At 31.6% G+C, this 13212-nt stretch overlaps 1 protein-coding gene across 8 annotated transcripts in view; it reads left to right on the top strand.

Annotated features, from left to right (window-relative positions):
* Rbp (RIMS binding protein) overlaps positions 1–13212 on the top strand; it is a 71155-nt gene that overhangs the window by 34212 nt on the left and 23731 nt on the right. For 7 of the 8 annotated variants that reach the window (XM_088181213.1, XM_088181214.1, XM_088181210.1 and 4 more), the window contains exons 7-13: positions 4481–4661; positions 4826–4952; positions 5216–5236; positions 7073–7272; positions 8991–9194; positions 9255–9452; positions 9983–10177. In XM_088181213.1, the coding sequence (XP_088037339.1) occupies positions 4481–4661; positions 4826–4952; positions 5216–5236; positions 7073–7272; positions 8991–9194; positions 9255–9452; positions 9983–10177 (1126 nt within the window). The remainder of the gene's footprint in view (positions 1–4480; positions 4662–4825; positions 4953–5215; positions 5237–7072; positions 7273–8990; positions 9195–9254; positions 9453–9982; positions 10178–13212) is intronic. The other variant, XM_088181211.1, reaches the window with a different exon arrangement.

The raw sequence follows: 13212 nt of genomic DNA, 5'->3' as shown, positions 1-13212 counted from the left end.
GCTTTAAGTTTTCATCTGCTATCTTCGCGTGTTTATGTTCAGATGCTCTTTGTGCTCCACTCTCTAATTTAATTATTTCGCAATCTGCACAACAGATCTGAATAATGCCTTGTAAATCACATGCCGTTAGTATTTATTTTTTTAAAAATAACAGATTTTTCATTTTATTAGAAAATTATATTATTTTTTCCTGACCCAAGTAAGACTCTTTTAATTATTATAGTGGTTCTTAAAAAATACGATATCTAAACATTGTATATTTTATAACTGTTTTATTGAAGTCATGATGATAATGATTTTTATAACTGTTTGTTTGATATCAAGAATTGATCGTAGAATAGTAAAATCGCCATGTCATATGATATATATAAAAAAAAAATCCTGATATACAAAAAGAAAATATTATTATTTTTTAAATACAAACATCTTAAAACCGATACATATTCTAATATGACATATAATAAATTATTACGGTTTGTTAAAATAATTAAAATAAAAAGTTGTATTGTCGACAGCATATTTCAGTAGCTTATAAAAATGTTTAGTAACATAAAACTTTCTGCGAATCGTATCACAACCCCATAAAAGAAAGGTCTTCAAAAGTAGCTTGTCATAATTTAAATAAAATATTTTTATAAGGCAAGTCCATGACTATTTAATAGTCAATTTTAGCAGAGAAAGTTAGTAATACATATTGTCTAACAAAGCATGTTTAAAAATCTTATTTCAATCAGAAAAACAGATCCTTTAATAATCACACAAAAGCATACAAAATGACCTACATTAAAAAATATGTCATAAAAAAAATAGCATTTTTACAGTTTCAGTTTTATTTTTCGCAGAAACGTTTTTTCATAAAATTTACACTATAAATAAAATAAAAGCCTTTTCTTTAAATTATCACATAAAATTCGCGCTATTATTATGTAGTGGAGATAATAGATTTTCATGGAACTTTTATAGTTAAGCTTATCACGTAAAATAGTCAAAAAGGTTTAACTTAAACCTCACGTGAAGGTGTGCAATTTTTGAGTTAAATCTCACATATTATGTGACCAAAATGTTAACTGTTAAATAAACATATATTAGATTATTAGACCTAGAAGTATTATACATATTCAATAAGTCATTTTTCTATTTATAACATCTTATTAACATATTTACAATACTAGAGTATATTAAATATATTAAATTTTTACTATTTTAAATTTTTTTATCGATCACATGGCATGCAAATGTTGCAGTTAATTGTAATATTATTGTTTACTGTTTACCGTTTGAGAATCAGCGATTTAAAAGTGTGCATACACACGCGATTGTACGTTCATGATTGTTTTATCAATATTCGGTCTTGCTTCTTAATTTACATTATTTTATACACAAATGCATAAAAACCGACGATAAGCGTTAAAAAGAAATATATTATTTTGATGTAACAATCCACCTCACGTGGCGCAAATGTGATGTGATGTTTTACTGCTGTGAAAAACGCTTATTCGGTGGATGTGTTGAAAAGTGCTGAAAGATTCGTTTCGAGTTAAAAGCTCACGTGAAACGGCGCCATTTGTCATAACGTGAGTTAGTTTGGCGTTAACTAGATTGCGCCGTTAGACTTAACCGAAAGTGACGTAGTTTTTATATTTTAAAATACGTAATTAATATCATAATACTATTAAATATTTATTATTTTTATTAGATATGTCGAATATATATTTATTAAATATAATTATTGCTTAAATGAAATTAATATAAACATATTTAATTTTTGTGAGCTTGGATTATAATCGATTTATTAGGCAATCTTGTATATGTTAGCATTTGCCAATTTTTAATGCTTACATTATAAAGATTGGCATTGAATTTCGAGAAAAAGCATTATCCCATAAAACAACCACCAGACGAGCATGTCACATTTACAAAACATAATCTCAGCATAATATATGCGCATAAATAATATTTTTTCAACCCTATTCATCTGAGAGTTTCCACATAGCAACCCGACGAAATAATAATAATAGAATAAATATATATACATGGTTGTTTAAATGGGAATATTTTCAAGGCCGGTCTACAACCTCCCCTATACAACATAAATACGATGGTGGCGGAGTCTGGTTTCCCGTGGATATGGTAGCGTCTTGGCAGGGCTCCAAGTCTGGCCGTTATAATGACACCGTGTCTGGTTGAGGCTTTCTGGCAAAAGTCCCTTCGCCCCCGATATGATAATATATCTTCCGCACGAGCGAGAGATCACCCGGAAAAAATGGCGGAAACAAACCCGGGATGTAGGTCGATTGCTTGTCCGCAATGGATGGGGGGAAAAAATGGGATCGATCATTCAGTGATCAGATTTCGACTGAAAATTTGCTAAGCAAATATATTTCATATGATGTCACTGATATGAGTGGATAATGGATTTACGTCTTCAATTGAAAAGAAAATCGTCGAATCATTGAATTATCTTATTTTAAATAAAAAAACATTAACACAAATGGTTTTATACATAATTATACTATATTTTATTAACAAAAATCTGAATAGGTGCATTGATATATCATAAATTTCATTGTCACTTTTTTGATAATTTTCACATGTGTCTTTCATGGAAAATATGGCTTCAGCTTTTTCCAATATTAGGCTTAATTTGGGAAGAGAATTTTTAAGTTTTTTTTCATGTGGACTATGTAACAGTAGGGCTTTTAAAATATTCTTGGATTACCTCGTTCCTATTTTTAATAACTAGTTTTTTAGTAATGTTGTTGATTTATTTAATTTGGCTTTGTTATGACAAATCGCGTATATTGCCATTTTTTCTAAGCCTTTTTTTTTTAGTTTTCCAAAATAGGAAACGCTACATTTATTATATTTTTATTTATATATTAAATTGCATTTTTTTATATTTTCAAATGTTTTTAATGATATATTACAATTTATTCTTTTGTTGAAAGTTTTTTTCTGAAGTCATTCCAGTCGTTTTTTTGTTGTATAGAGTTGTGATTTTATTATAACTTTACTGTTCATTGTGATGATTATTGGAGAATGATCTAAGGAAAGATCAAAGCAAGATCTATGTCTGGTAAATTTAGTTGATTATCCTTAACTATGTGGTATTTTTAACACTGAAAAAATATTTTTATTTATTTGTATGTATTAATAATAGACTATGACACCAATTGCATATAAAATTAGTTTAACGCTTTATTTTATTTGTAAATGAATTTTAGAATAAAAAAGAAAATAAATATTTTAAAAAAAGATACATAAAACATATCTTTTCTATAGCAAGTGGAATATTAATACTCAATATATAATTGATCTAAAAACGATTTAAATATATGTGTGTCGTAGTATATTATAGCAAATCATAAAAAAGTGCATTAAAAATATTTTTATGTATTATGTCAAAGAAAAATTTTCAATATCATCTATGAAAAATATATATTATTTATTATATACAATTTTATTTTAATATTAATAGAATTTCAAATTTGTATAAATTGCTCAATTATATTGTTGTATTTTATAAAAATACTGTTCCAAACCCACATTATCTATTTTGACAATTTTTTTAGTATCGAAAATCTATTTTCCATTCTTATGTAATTTACGACTGGTTATATTTAGTTGTAATGTGTTTTAAACGTAAAAATGTTTTATTTATTTATTTTTAAACATGTTTTAATTTTTTAATAGAAGTAACAAGCAACTTTTTTCGTACATTTTTTTTAAAACGGTCAGAATATCGTAGTTTGTAAGGTCTTAACTGATATCCGAGAGGCTACGAGTTCGAGCCACGGCAGCAAACTCGAATTTTTATTTATAAAAATGCGCTATTATATTGGTCTCATTTTCAAAGTGACACAATAATTGTATAAATATTCAGATGTGTTTCAAACTTACTTATAGGTATTCATTATGTACTGACTTACCTAGCTGGTACAGATTTATTTCTTTGTAACGCATATCAGGTTGCAACGTAAAATATATTAGTTGTATTTCTTATATTTAACACTCACACTCCGGCACGACACCTTGCAAATTGACTCAATGTTAACTCGCAATTATATAATATATTTCTCTGGAAGCACGAAATTATGGATACCAAAATCAGTCGCGTAAAACATAATACCACATATCCTAAAGGTTAAGTTCAATCTGAAATACCTTGATATATATTTTTTAATTATTACAGTGCTGTATTTTCCAGTATCGTTGAGCTAAAATTCTAATTTAAAGCTTTCGTAAAGTCCAGTTTGATATACTTTTTTACACGTTATCTCTTATGTAAATTATGTAAAAGAACAATACATTAAAGCGATACCCTTAAAAATGATCCCTTCGCGCGTCATTGGCAGTTTGGAGTGATTAATTACATTCATTCTTTTTTCTCTCCCCGAAGACTGAGAGAGTATCGGCGACAGTTGATCGATCGCGCTTTTTCTCCAGTATTTTAAGTAACACGTATAAAATTTGCGTGCAGGGTGGAAGCTGCCGAAGGAGAACTGAGCATATCTGCGGGAGATTACCTCCTTGTTTGGGGCAACGGGGCAGATCCAGGCAGCAGCTTCCTAGATGCCGAAACTCTGGACGGAAGACGGGGGATGGTTCCGGCGCATTTTGTTCAAAGACTAGTGGGGGACGATCTGCTAGACTTTCATCAGGTGAGTGTAAATATCAAAAAAATATCAGTACGTTGCGCATCAAATGTCGTTTGATATCTTAACTACAATAACAGTTTATTTATTATTTTTTTATGAATCTCGATATTTCATACGCAATTTCTTCTCAAATCTTATACATTTATATTAATCGAAATTATTTTTAGGCCGTGGTTTCTACACTTCGAGACGCTGATGACGGTCTTCTTCAGAGCGATCCTTCACTACCAGCTGAAGTCGCGAGACTTTCAGAACTTCAAGACACAGCCGAAGGACCAGAAGACGACGACTCAGGTAAACTGTTTGAAAATATCTTAGTGATGATTATCTGAGTCGTTGCAATACTCTGGATTAACTACTCAAAACAAAGTATCGCAATGACAATAAATTCTGAAACAAATAACTATTAGACAGAATTAGAAATGTAGTATCTAATGCTTTCGTTCTGCTTCCGAAATTATTAAAAATGCAATAAATACGCATAGATAATCTAGAAAATAGGCTTTAAGAATATTTTTAGTTGTGTTTTTAACTTACTGGTACTTTATAATGTTTAGGAGCAAACCCTGGAATTCCAGGTTTGTCGAACATACGTATATAACTAGGATATAATGCATTAGTTAAAATTGTCTACCCAATCCTTTTTTCGGCTGAAAATTCTGATTTCTTTCGAGGGGAAGAAATTCCAACCCCTTTCTGTCGAGCCATTGAAACGTCAATCAAAAGCCTGAATTCGGCATCTGCCGGCAATCGATCGTCCTTTGGTATAATATAATGGACTCAAAATACCCCAGCCAGACGCTAATGATCCTCAATTATCCCATCAAAACATATAGAGCCTTCGCTCTTTTGACTTTTCGTACATTTTAAAGGATTGGAAGTATGTCATATTAACTAATGTATCGTCAATAGTTAGGTGTATATTTAATAATGAAAATGCTTAGTTGTTATCGGCTATTAGATGATTAACAAACGTTATTTAAACATACTATTTATATATAATAACTAGATGTATCTTAGAGATGCACATTATAAAATCGTGTCACAATAGTTTACTTCTAAATTGTATAGATGTAGTTTATTATACTCGTCACGGAAGTTGGATGAAACGTGAGACTTCAGCTTGGTTATTATTATTTTCTACGAAACGCATTCAGAGATTGTTTCAGTAAGGTTCATTAGTATCTTCAGTAAATAACATTTATAAAATAAAAAAACATATTTTGCTAACTCTATATAATATAATATAAATATATCAATATTTATTAGAAAAAGTTCCAAACTTTTTTGCAATTTTTGTAAGCAGTTTTTGGCTAGAAACTGCTATAATATATACAATTTGGAAGGTCGCAAAATTACTACTGACTTGTGGTATGACTTTATAAAAAACAGCTCTAATTTATTTCACATTTTATTTAAATACAATTCCAAATCATTTGTATGTATTATAAATCAGGCACGTACGGTGAGATATATTCCCTTTCGCTCGCTAACGTGTTAAGTGACGAGAGTGAGTGAGAGATAAGAACGTGAGTTACATGCGTTCCGCATGCCCACTTCTTCTCATTCACTCTCGCCACTTAAAACGTGAGCGAGCGAAAGAGAGTGTATCGTACCGTACGCGCCTGATGTATATACGAGTTCTTAATAAATTAAAAGCGTATTGTAGTTTTCAAAAAAATACAATTAGCTTACTATATAAATATTATAGTTCATAATTATATTTTGCTGATATCTTATTAATGTTTAAATAATGTCTAAACTTCTTTTACACATCTACTTCTTAATTCTAATAATCTATTATAAGCTAGTCACAAAATCTTCTAATAAAAATCATTCCTTTCAACTTTATATAGTTACTTTTTAATAGCACATAATTAAGATCATTTAGTTTGATTTAAAACTCCAAAAATATATATTTAATAAAAAGTACATATGATACTCTTAAACCTTACACATGAACCTTCAAAACCTCTCATGATACTACATTGTTAATTCTGTTCTTCTAAGATTCACATTCTAAAAAAGTTAGCTTTCAATTTTACGCTTATTTATTGCGCCATTGTTGTTTGTCGTTGTTCCCGCTTAGTGAAATTGTATCTATAGTGTCTCCTTTTTCTTTCCGTCCCCTCCCCGCTCGCTCCCACCTCTGCAAAAAATCTATACAATCACGCAATCTATACAATCAACGCTTCAACCGATCATTCATTGCCAAAATAATCTTATATCTACATACACTCACTCAAAAAACTCCTCTTCACAACATCAATCGCTCTATCCGAACTCTTCCGAATATCCCGCGTGGTCAGGGAGGGGGAGGACAGGGCGCCCGGGGCTGCGCCCCCAGCGCCCCCAGTGCCTCCGACGTCCTTTCCGGCACCCGCCCACATCTCAGGTGTTGTTCTCGGTGCTAGTGCCCGCGCCCCGGCAGCTGACCCTCGAGAGGCAGCTCAACAAGAGCGTGCTTATCAGCTGGACGGCTCCGGACCCTCATCAGCACCCAGGGACGGCAAATCTGGACACGTATCACGTATACGTCGACGGAGTGCTGAAGACCACTGTCAAAGCCACAGAGAGGACGCGGGCTCTCGTGGAAGGAGTCGACTCCAACCGGGTACGTATCTTCTATTAACAACATTAGTAGTTGGAGTATTGAGATTTTTTTAATATTACATATCTGACAATCATGACTTGACACGTTTCGTATTTTGTAGAGATGTCTTTAAAATTTTCTTTTAATTCGCTCGAAAAACTTTGATTTACTTGGATTCCAGATAATGGAGGCATATTCTTGGATGCTACGAAATAATATATTGTACAGAACTTGAATCGCTAATAAATTATTTAAGTAACACGCGCTCCGTAAAACGAAGTCGAGCATTCTCGAGACTTTTTCGCAAACTTTAACGATGTGCATAGAAAATCTCCACCCGTGCTCGAACGTCACTCATAAGTCATCGATAGAAATGTGTTTGCTTAAAAAACATACAGGAAACATATTTTTAAAATATCAAATCTAAGGGACAATGTTAAAGACAACCTTGATAATAATATTGTATATTTGTATTAAAATCTAGGGAATTGTCTGAGCAATCGAGAACTCTAACTTTTTTCTTTTCTGAAAGCTCAAAACCTCTCTTGTACTAGATAAAATAAGAAATTTGAACCAGTTTATTTTGTATAATATTTGGAAAAAAAATCCTAATGCGTTTAAAATAATCTTTGGTTTCAAACAGTTTGATTTCCGCGAAAACACTTGAAAATGCAATATGAAAAAAATTACGGGTCTTTTAATGTTGGATATAGAAAAAGCTTTCGAAACAGTATGGCAGTCTTTTGCGAATTCACTTTTACAATGATTTTTTTAAGAAAAGCAAGCAGAAATTCGTTTAACTAATTTTGTTACCACTCAATTGATGTGGGACACAAATATCGAGCTTCTTGATTAACTTTTCGTTGTTATCTCAAAACATGTTGGATCATCTATTTTACAGCATCAGCTATAAATATAGCACATTGTTTTTAAAGGTTTACGGCACGTTTTGACCTCTTCGGAGGTAAAAATTTAATATGACGAAAATGTTTTTTTATTTTTGATGCTTTAAAAAATTCATTGATAATGGCATTTTATTAAAAATATAGCTAGATTATCATTTTATAAATAAAATAATAAATTTTAGTACTTCAAGTTGGTAAAAAAATATACGTTACAACCTAATATTTTAGGACAAATCCTACATTTAGTTTTAGGTAGTTCAATTCATACGAAATAAACATGGCTCTTACTAATACTACCATTATGCTATGTACAACACAATGGACATAATATTATTATCTGAATCTTCGACTCATATAAAACCTAAATAATTTAAAACTTAACACAAAATTAAAGTCTTTGAAACAGATAACTTTCACTTAATCTTTAAATCTCTATTACTTTTTTTCTGAAAACCATCGTTTATAAGGTCTTATTTTTAGCAAGTTTTGTGTCAAAATTTATGATCTTACTTCTTCGCAGACATTTAATCAGACAGCTCTGATTTTTAGTTGTTTCTAGAGGGTCAACTTGCTGCTATGATTTGTCATTCGCTTATTGCAGCTCCTGATCTTTTATGTATATATCTTATACACTAAAATGTACGAGTGCATTTACAATTAAATATTTTACTTATAGAATCTTTACTTGTGTCTTGTGTTTTTCAACATTTATATAATATTTTGAATAAATAAAATAAAATTTATAGGAATCAAAACTTCAACTACTTCTTAAGCATCCTTACACGAATATCATATTTTTGACAGGTATTTTATTTATTTTTTTGCGAATCCTAGCCGCATCGGATATCGGTAAGGTCGGTGACTGTGAACCGAAGAGTTTCGAGGGACGCTGCGTGCACCATGGTCATAGGTCGTGACACTTCAAACCTAGGACCTTCAGCAGTCAAAGCGACTGGGGTAACCTGTAGCCAAGCGGTGATATCTTGGCTGCCTGCCAACTCAAACCATCAACACGTAGTTTGCGTTAACAATGTCGAGGTAAATATGCTTATAAGTTGAAGAATAAAAACGTTTCTCTAAAAACATGCAACGTTTCAGGTCCGCACTGTCAAACCTGGAGTTTATAGGCACACGATCACGGGATTAGCACCTAGCACACAATATAGAGTAACGGTTAGAGCAAAACACTTGAGAGCGGGACCTCCGCCTGGTGCTCCTGTAGAAGAAGCGCCTGGTGCTTATACAGACTTTAGAACTCTACCCAAAGGATTGCCTGATCCTCCTGTTGACATCATGGTAAGATATTTTATCAGAGTCGTTCGTATTAGCATCACTCTGCTATTAAATCAAGTCATATATAAAAATCAACGCGTTTCTGTTAGTTATGCTCGTGAGATTGTGACTAAGATTTTTTTCTTAGTCACATTGAGCAACTTTCCCGTGACTTAAGAATTTAAACAATTTCATAACTTTAAATGTGCAGTTAGCGTGTTTTAAATTTATTTTTGGTACATGCGATTCTGTTAATTTAAAAGAGCTAACAAAGCTTCGACTAATTAATACTTATTATAACTTATAACGAATAGACAGTTACGTGTTATTTCTTTGAATGTTAAATGTGATGTGATTTTTAAGAAATTAAAGAACTCAACTAAATAACTAACATCTTTTTATTCGTCTTAAATTTTATCAATTAAATAAAACAATCGTCTTAGTAAGACCATTTTTTATGTTTTGCACTATAAATTTGCTTTAAGAACATCACATAAAATGTTTGTTTATATCGTAAGAATTAGTTCAAAGCATAACCATATTATCTATAACAGGTTGAAGCAGGTCCTCAAGATGGCACTTTACTAGTGACTTGGCAACCGGTTGGAAGACCACCAGCTGCTGGTCCAGTCACTGGATATGCAGTCTACGCTGATGGAAAGAAAGTCACTGATGTGGATTCGCCAACTGGAGACCATGCACTCATAGACATCACCAAGTTGATTGGGCTCAATCCGAAGAGTGTTACCGTAAGTTTTTTTTAGTGTTTCTTAGTCCTTAGAGTAATTATCAAATAATTATTATATATAAATTTGGGTTCGTGTTGAGAGTGTTATATGTATTTTTGCGGCAAAAAATGGTCGATTCGCAGTCTGAGAGCCTTGTCGTTTGGCTTGCATCCAGCTTTCGACGATTTAAAGGATCTGTTTCCAAGATGGAGAGTGGCAAAGCACGTTTTCACAACTCATTTTGTCCTTAATGGCGGTACGTCGGGGAAATTTTAAAGGCTTCGACCTTACATCGTCTCGCTCGAACAAAAAACGTTGCTATTGACATATGAAAGGGGTTCCTTAAAAAAATAAATCAGAAAAATATAAATTGTTTATATCAATAAAACTCTTGAATCTAAGCTTAATTGTCTTCATAGTTAATTATCTAAATAATTAGAAAGTGCATAAAATATAAATTGTCTAATATAAAATTTTAACAACATGTAGCAGTATAAATTTCGAAAATTCATACATTAACTAGGCAATGCATGCACTCGCACTCTTCGGTGTTTGTCAAATAAGTCAAAAAAATTTACATTAAATCTGGTTTTGATTATATCTATGTTTAATAATTTATGGCGTCAAAAAGTTTTCTGTTCTACACTGCACAATCACTACTAATAAATGAGTTTCGGTAATGATAGCTAGACCAGTTTGAAGTCTTCTTCAGCGGTCTTTTCAAGTTGTCCACATTGAGGAGTTTGCGGTCTCGATGTTGACGTGCTGATGGAGCCTCGTTTCAAGTTTAGCAGCAAAACGTTTTATAGTTGCAAAGAGTTATTCATGGGGTGTTCACGGTTCTGACCAATCTATTTTTTATATTTTATTATTGGCTCTAAGATTAGTTTGCAATTAGGTTAGTTGTTAAACACGCTCATTTGTCAAATATTGTTCTTTGCGATGAAACTCGTTAACAAACAGTAGGAGCGTTCCCACTACAACGGCACCGACACGATTTTAATGCTTTTGACGTGAATTTTTGTCTTCTGAGAAGTGATAATGGTTTTTGCGCCCTCCTATTAACCAAAATTCGGCTTGAATATACCTGGTCCAATAACTCTCTTATCAGTACGAAATATTGTAAAACACATACAGTACTAAAACTATTATTGGTTTAAGAAATTGTATAAGGATAGGTTTGGGTTTGAACAGAAAATGGGCGTTCCACTACTGTCAAACTGAGTTTCATAGACATTTTAGAGCAGTTTCATAGAAACTTAAAATTATATTATATTAAATTATATTTTCGCTAGTAAAAATATATATCTACTGGTGAAATGTATTTGGACTCCACTAGTGAAAATATAACTTTACTGAAAAATACTCATTCACCGTCATATTTATATATCGCATGTAAATAAATAGTAATATGTATAAAAATGTATATATTAGTACATTTGAAAAATTTAAAATCATATAATTTACTAGAACCTACGATATAAATTATATTTTCACTGGTAAAAATATATATGTATCTACCGATGAAAATGTTTTCCATATAATTTCATTGAAATAATATTTTCGGGAAATATTCGCGCCTATTTTTTTAGATTTGATTCATGTGATGATTTAAGAATTTCTGGTTTAGAATCAGGGAAGTCATTTAAGTTTTTCTAGGAGAGGGGAGGCGGCAAAAGATCGCTAGTCGGTGTTCGATTTCTTTAATATTTCGATTTTATTCAGATTTATAGTATTTCATTAAAAGACATGCATTTTTCTGGCCAAATTCAAAGGCAGGGGATTGCCCCATCTGCTCTTCCCCTAAATGACGTCCCTGGTTCGACACATTCGAGTTGATACTAAAGTCTAGAAATCAGTGACAACTTTTTAATTAATCGTCATATAAAGCTATTAAGATATTTGTAGTGTTACATTACGAAACGAAACGAAACGCTAAAAGACCATAAAGCTGTCCGTGATAGTGAATGTTTATTTTTCGTTCTTATTTGTGGCAAAAGAGGGAAAAAAAGAAAGAAATAAAAGCGTGTGGCGTTGCAGCTAGCGCTGCAATCTGCGGGAAGAATTATTTCTTTTATGCGCTGCTCCAGAACAGCGCTGTTATGGCCAACGGGGCATGCTTTGAATACCAAATTAAAATGGCGTTTATGCAGCGGAAGTATTGACCCGCCACTCGAAAACAGTATATCACACTTATCACACGACGGCTGCCGTGATATTGTTTCGTGTACAGGACTCGGGGAAAAAAGGGTTAAATTACGGATTTTTTCGGATAACATTGGTCGAATAAAGGCTATAAAATCGCATCCTGGCAACACTACCTATCATCTCGTGATTCATATTTTTATTATTATTTTAAAATGTTAAAAAATGTATCATTCTTTATACGTTACTAATATTGCTACTACAAAAAATCAACATTAATACAAATTAATCAAATAATAAAAAAAATATATTTTATAAAAACACTAGAAAATTTTATAAAACTAGTTTTATCGTATATTAATTAGTTAAATTTGACAAGTGTCTTTAGTAGTTTGTAGTGTTATTTATTGTTTTAGATTATCAATTCGTAAGTTAGATGGGTTTGTGGATTTTTAGTGTTTTTATAAATTTTCGCCATAAATGTCAATTTTATTTGCTACTTATTAGCACGGCTCAAATTTTACATTTTCTGTTAAAACGAATATAAAATAACGGTATAATAGTTAATATGTTTAGGTTAGGCTTGGGTTTGAACATCACGGGAAACGCAGTGGGGAGTAACACTTGGTGGTTTTTGAGCGTGGCACCGTGCTAACTAACAAGTACCTGTTATATTATATTTAGTCATTATGTCGATATTATGAGAAATTATATATTTAATCATTATGTCGTTATTTCTTTATCTTATATATCCAATTTAACGTCAACTACGTTTATCTTATCAACATTTTCAATTAGTGAAAAATATAACTTTTCGTGCCAATTTACATAAATGCTATACTATATAAATCTCATCGATGATAAAACGCTATACTATATAAATCTCAACAATTAAGTTGAAACAAATTAGT

Source organism: Plectrocnemia conspersa, unplaced genomic scaffold (genome assembly GCF_051122295.1).
Source record: "Plectrocnemia conspersa isolate PC_06_02 unplaced genomic scaffold, ASM5112229v1 ptg000002l, whole genome shotgun sequence".
Lineage (NCBI taxonomy): Eukaryota > Metazoa > Arthropoda > Insecta > Trichoptera > Polycentropodidae > Plectrocnemia > Plectrocnemia conspersa.
This window is presented reverse-complemented; position numbering and strand designations above follow the sequence as displayed.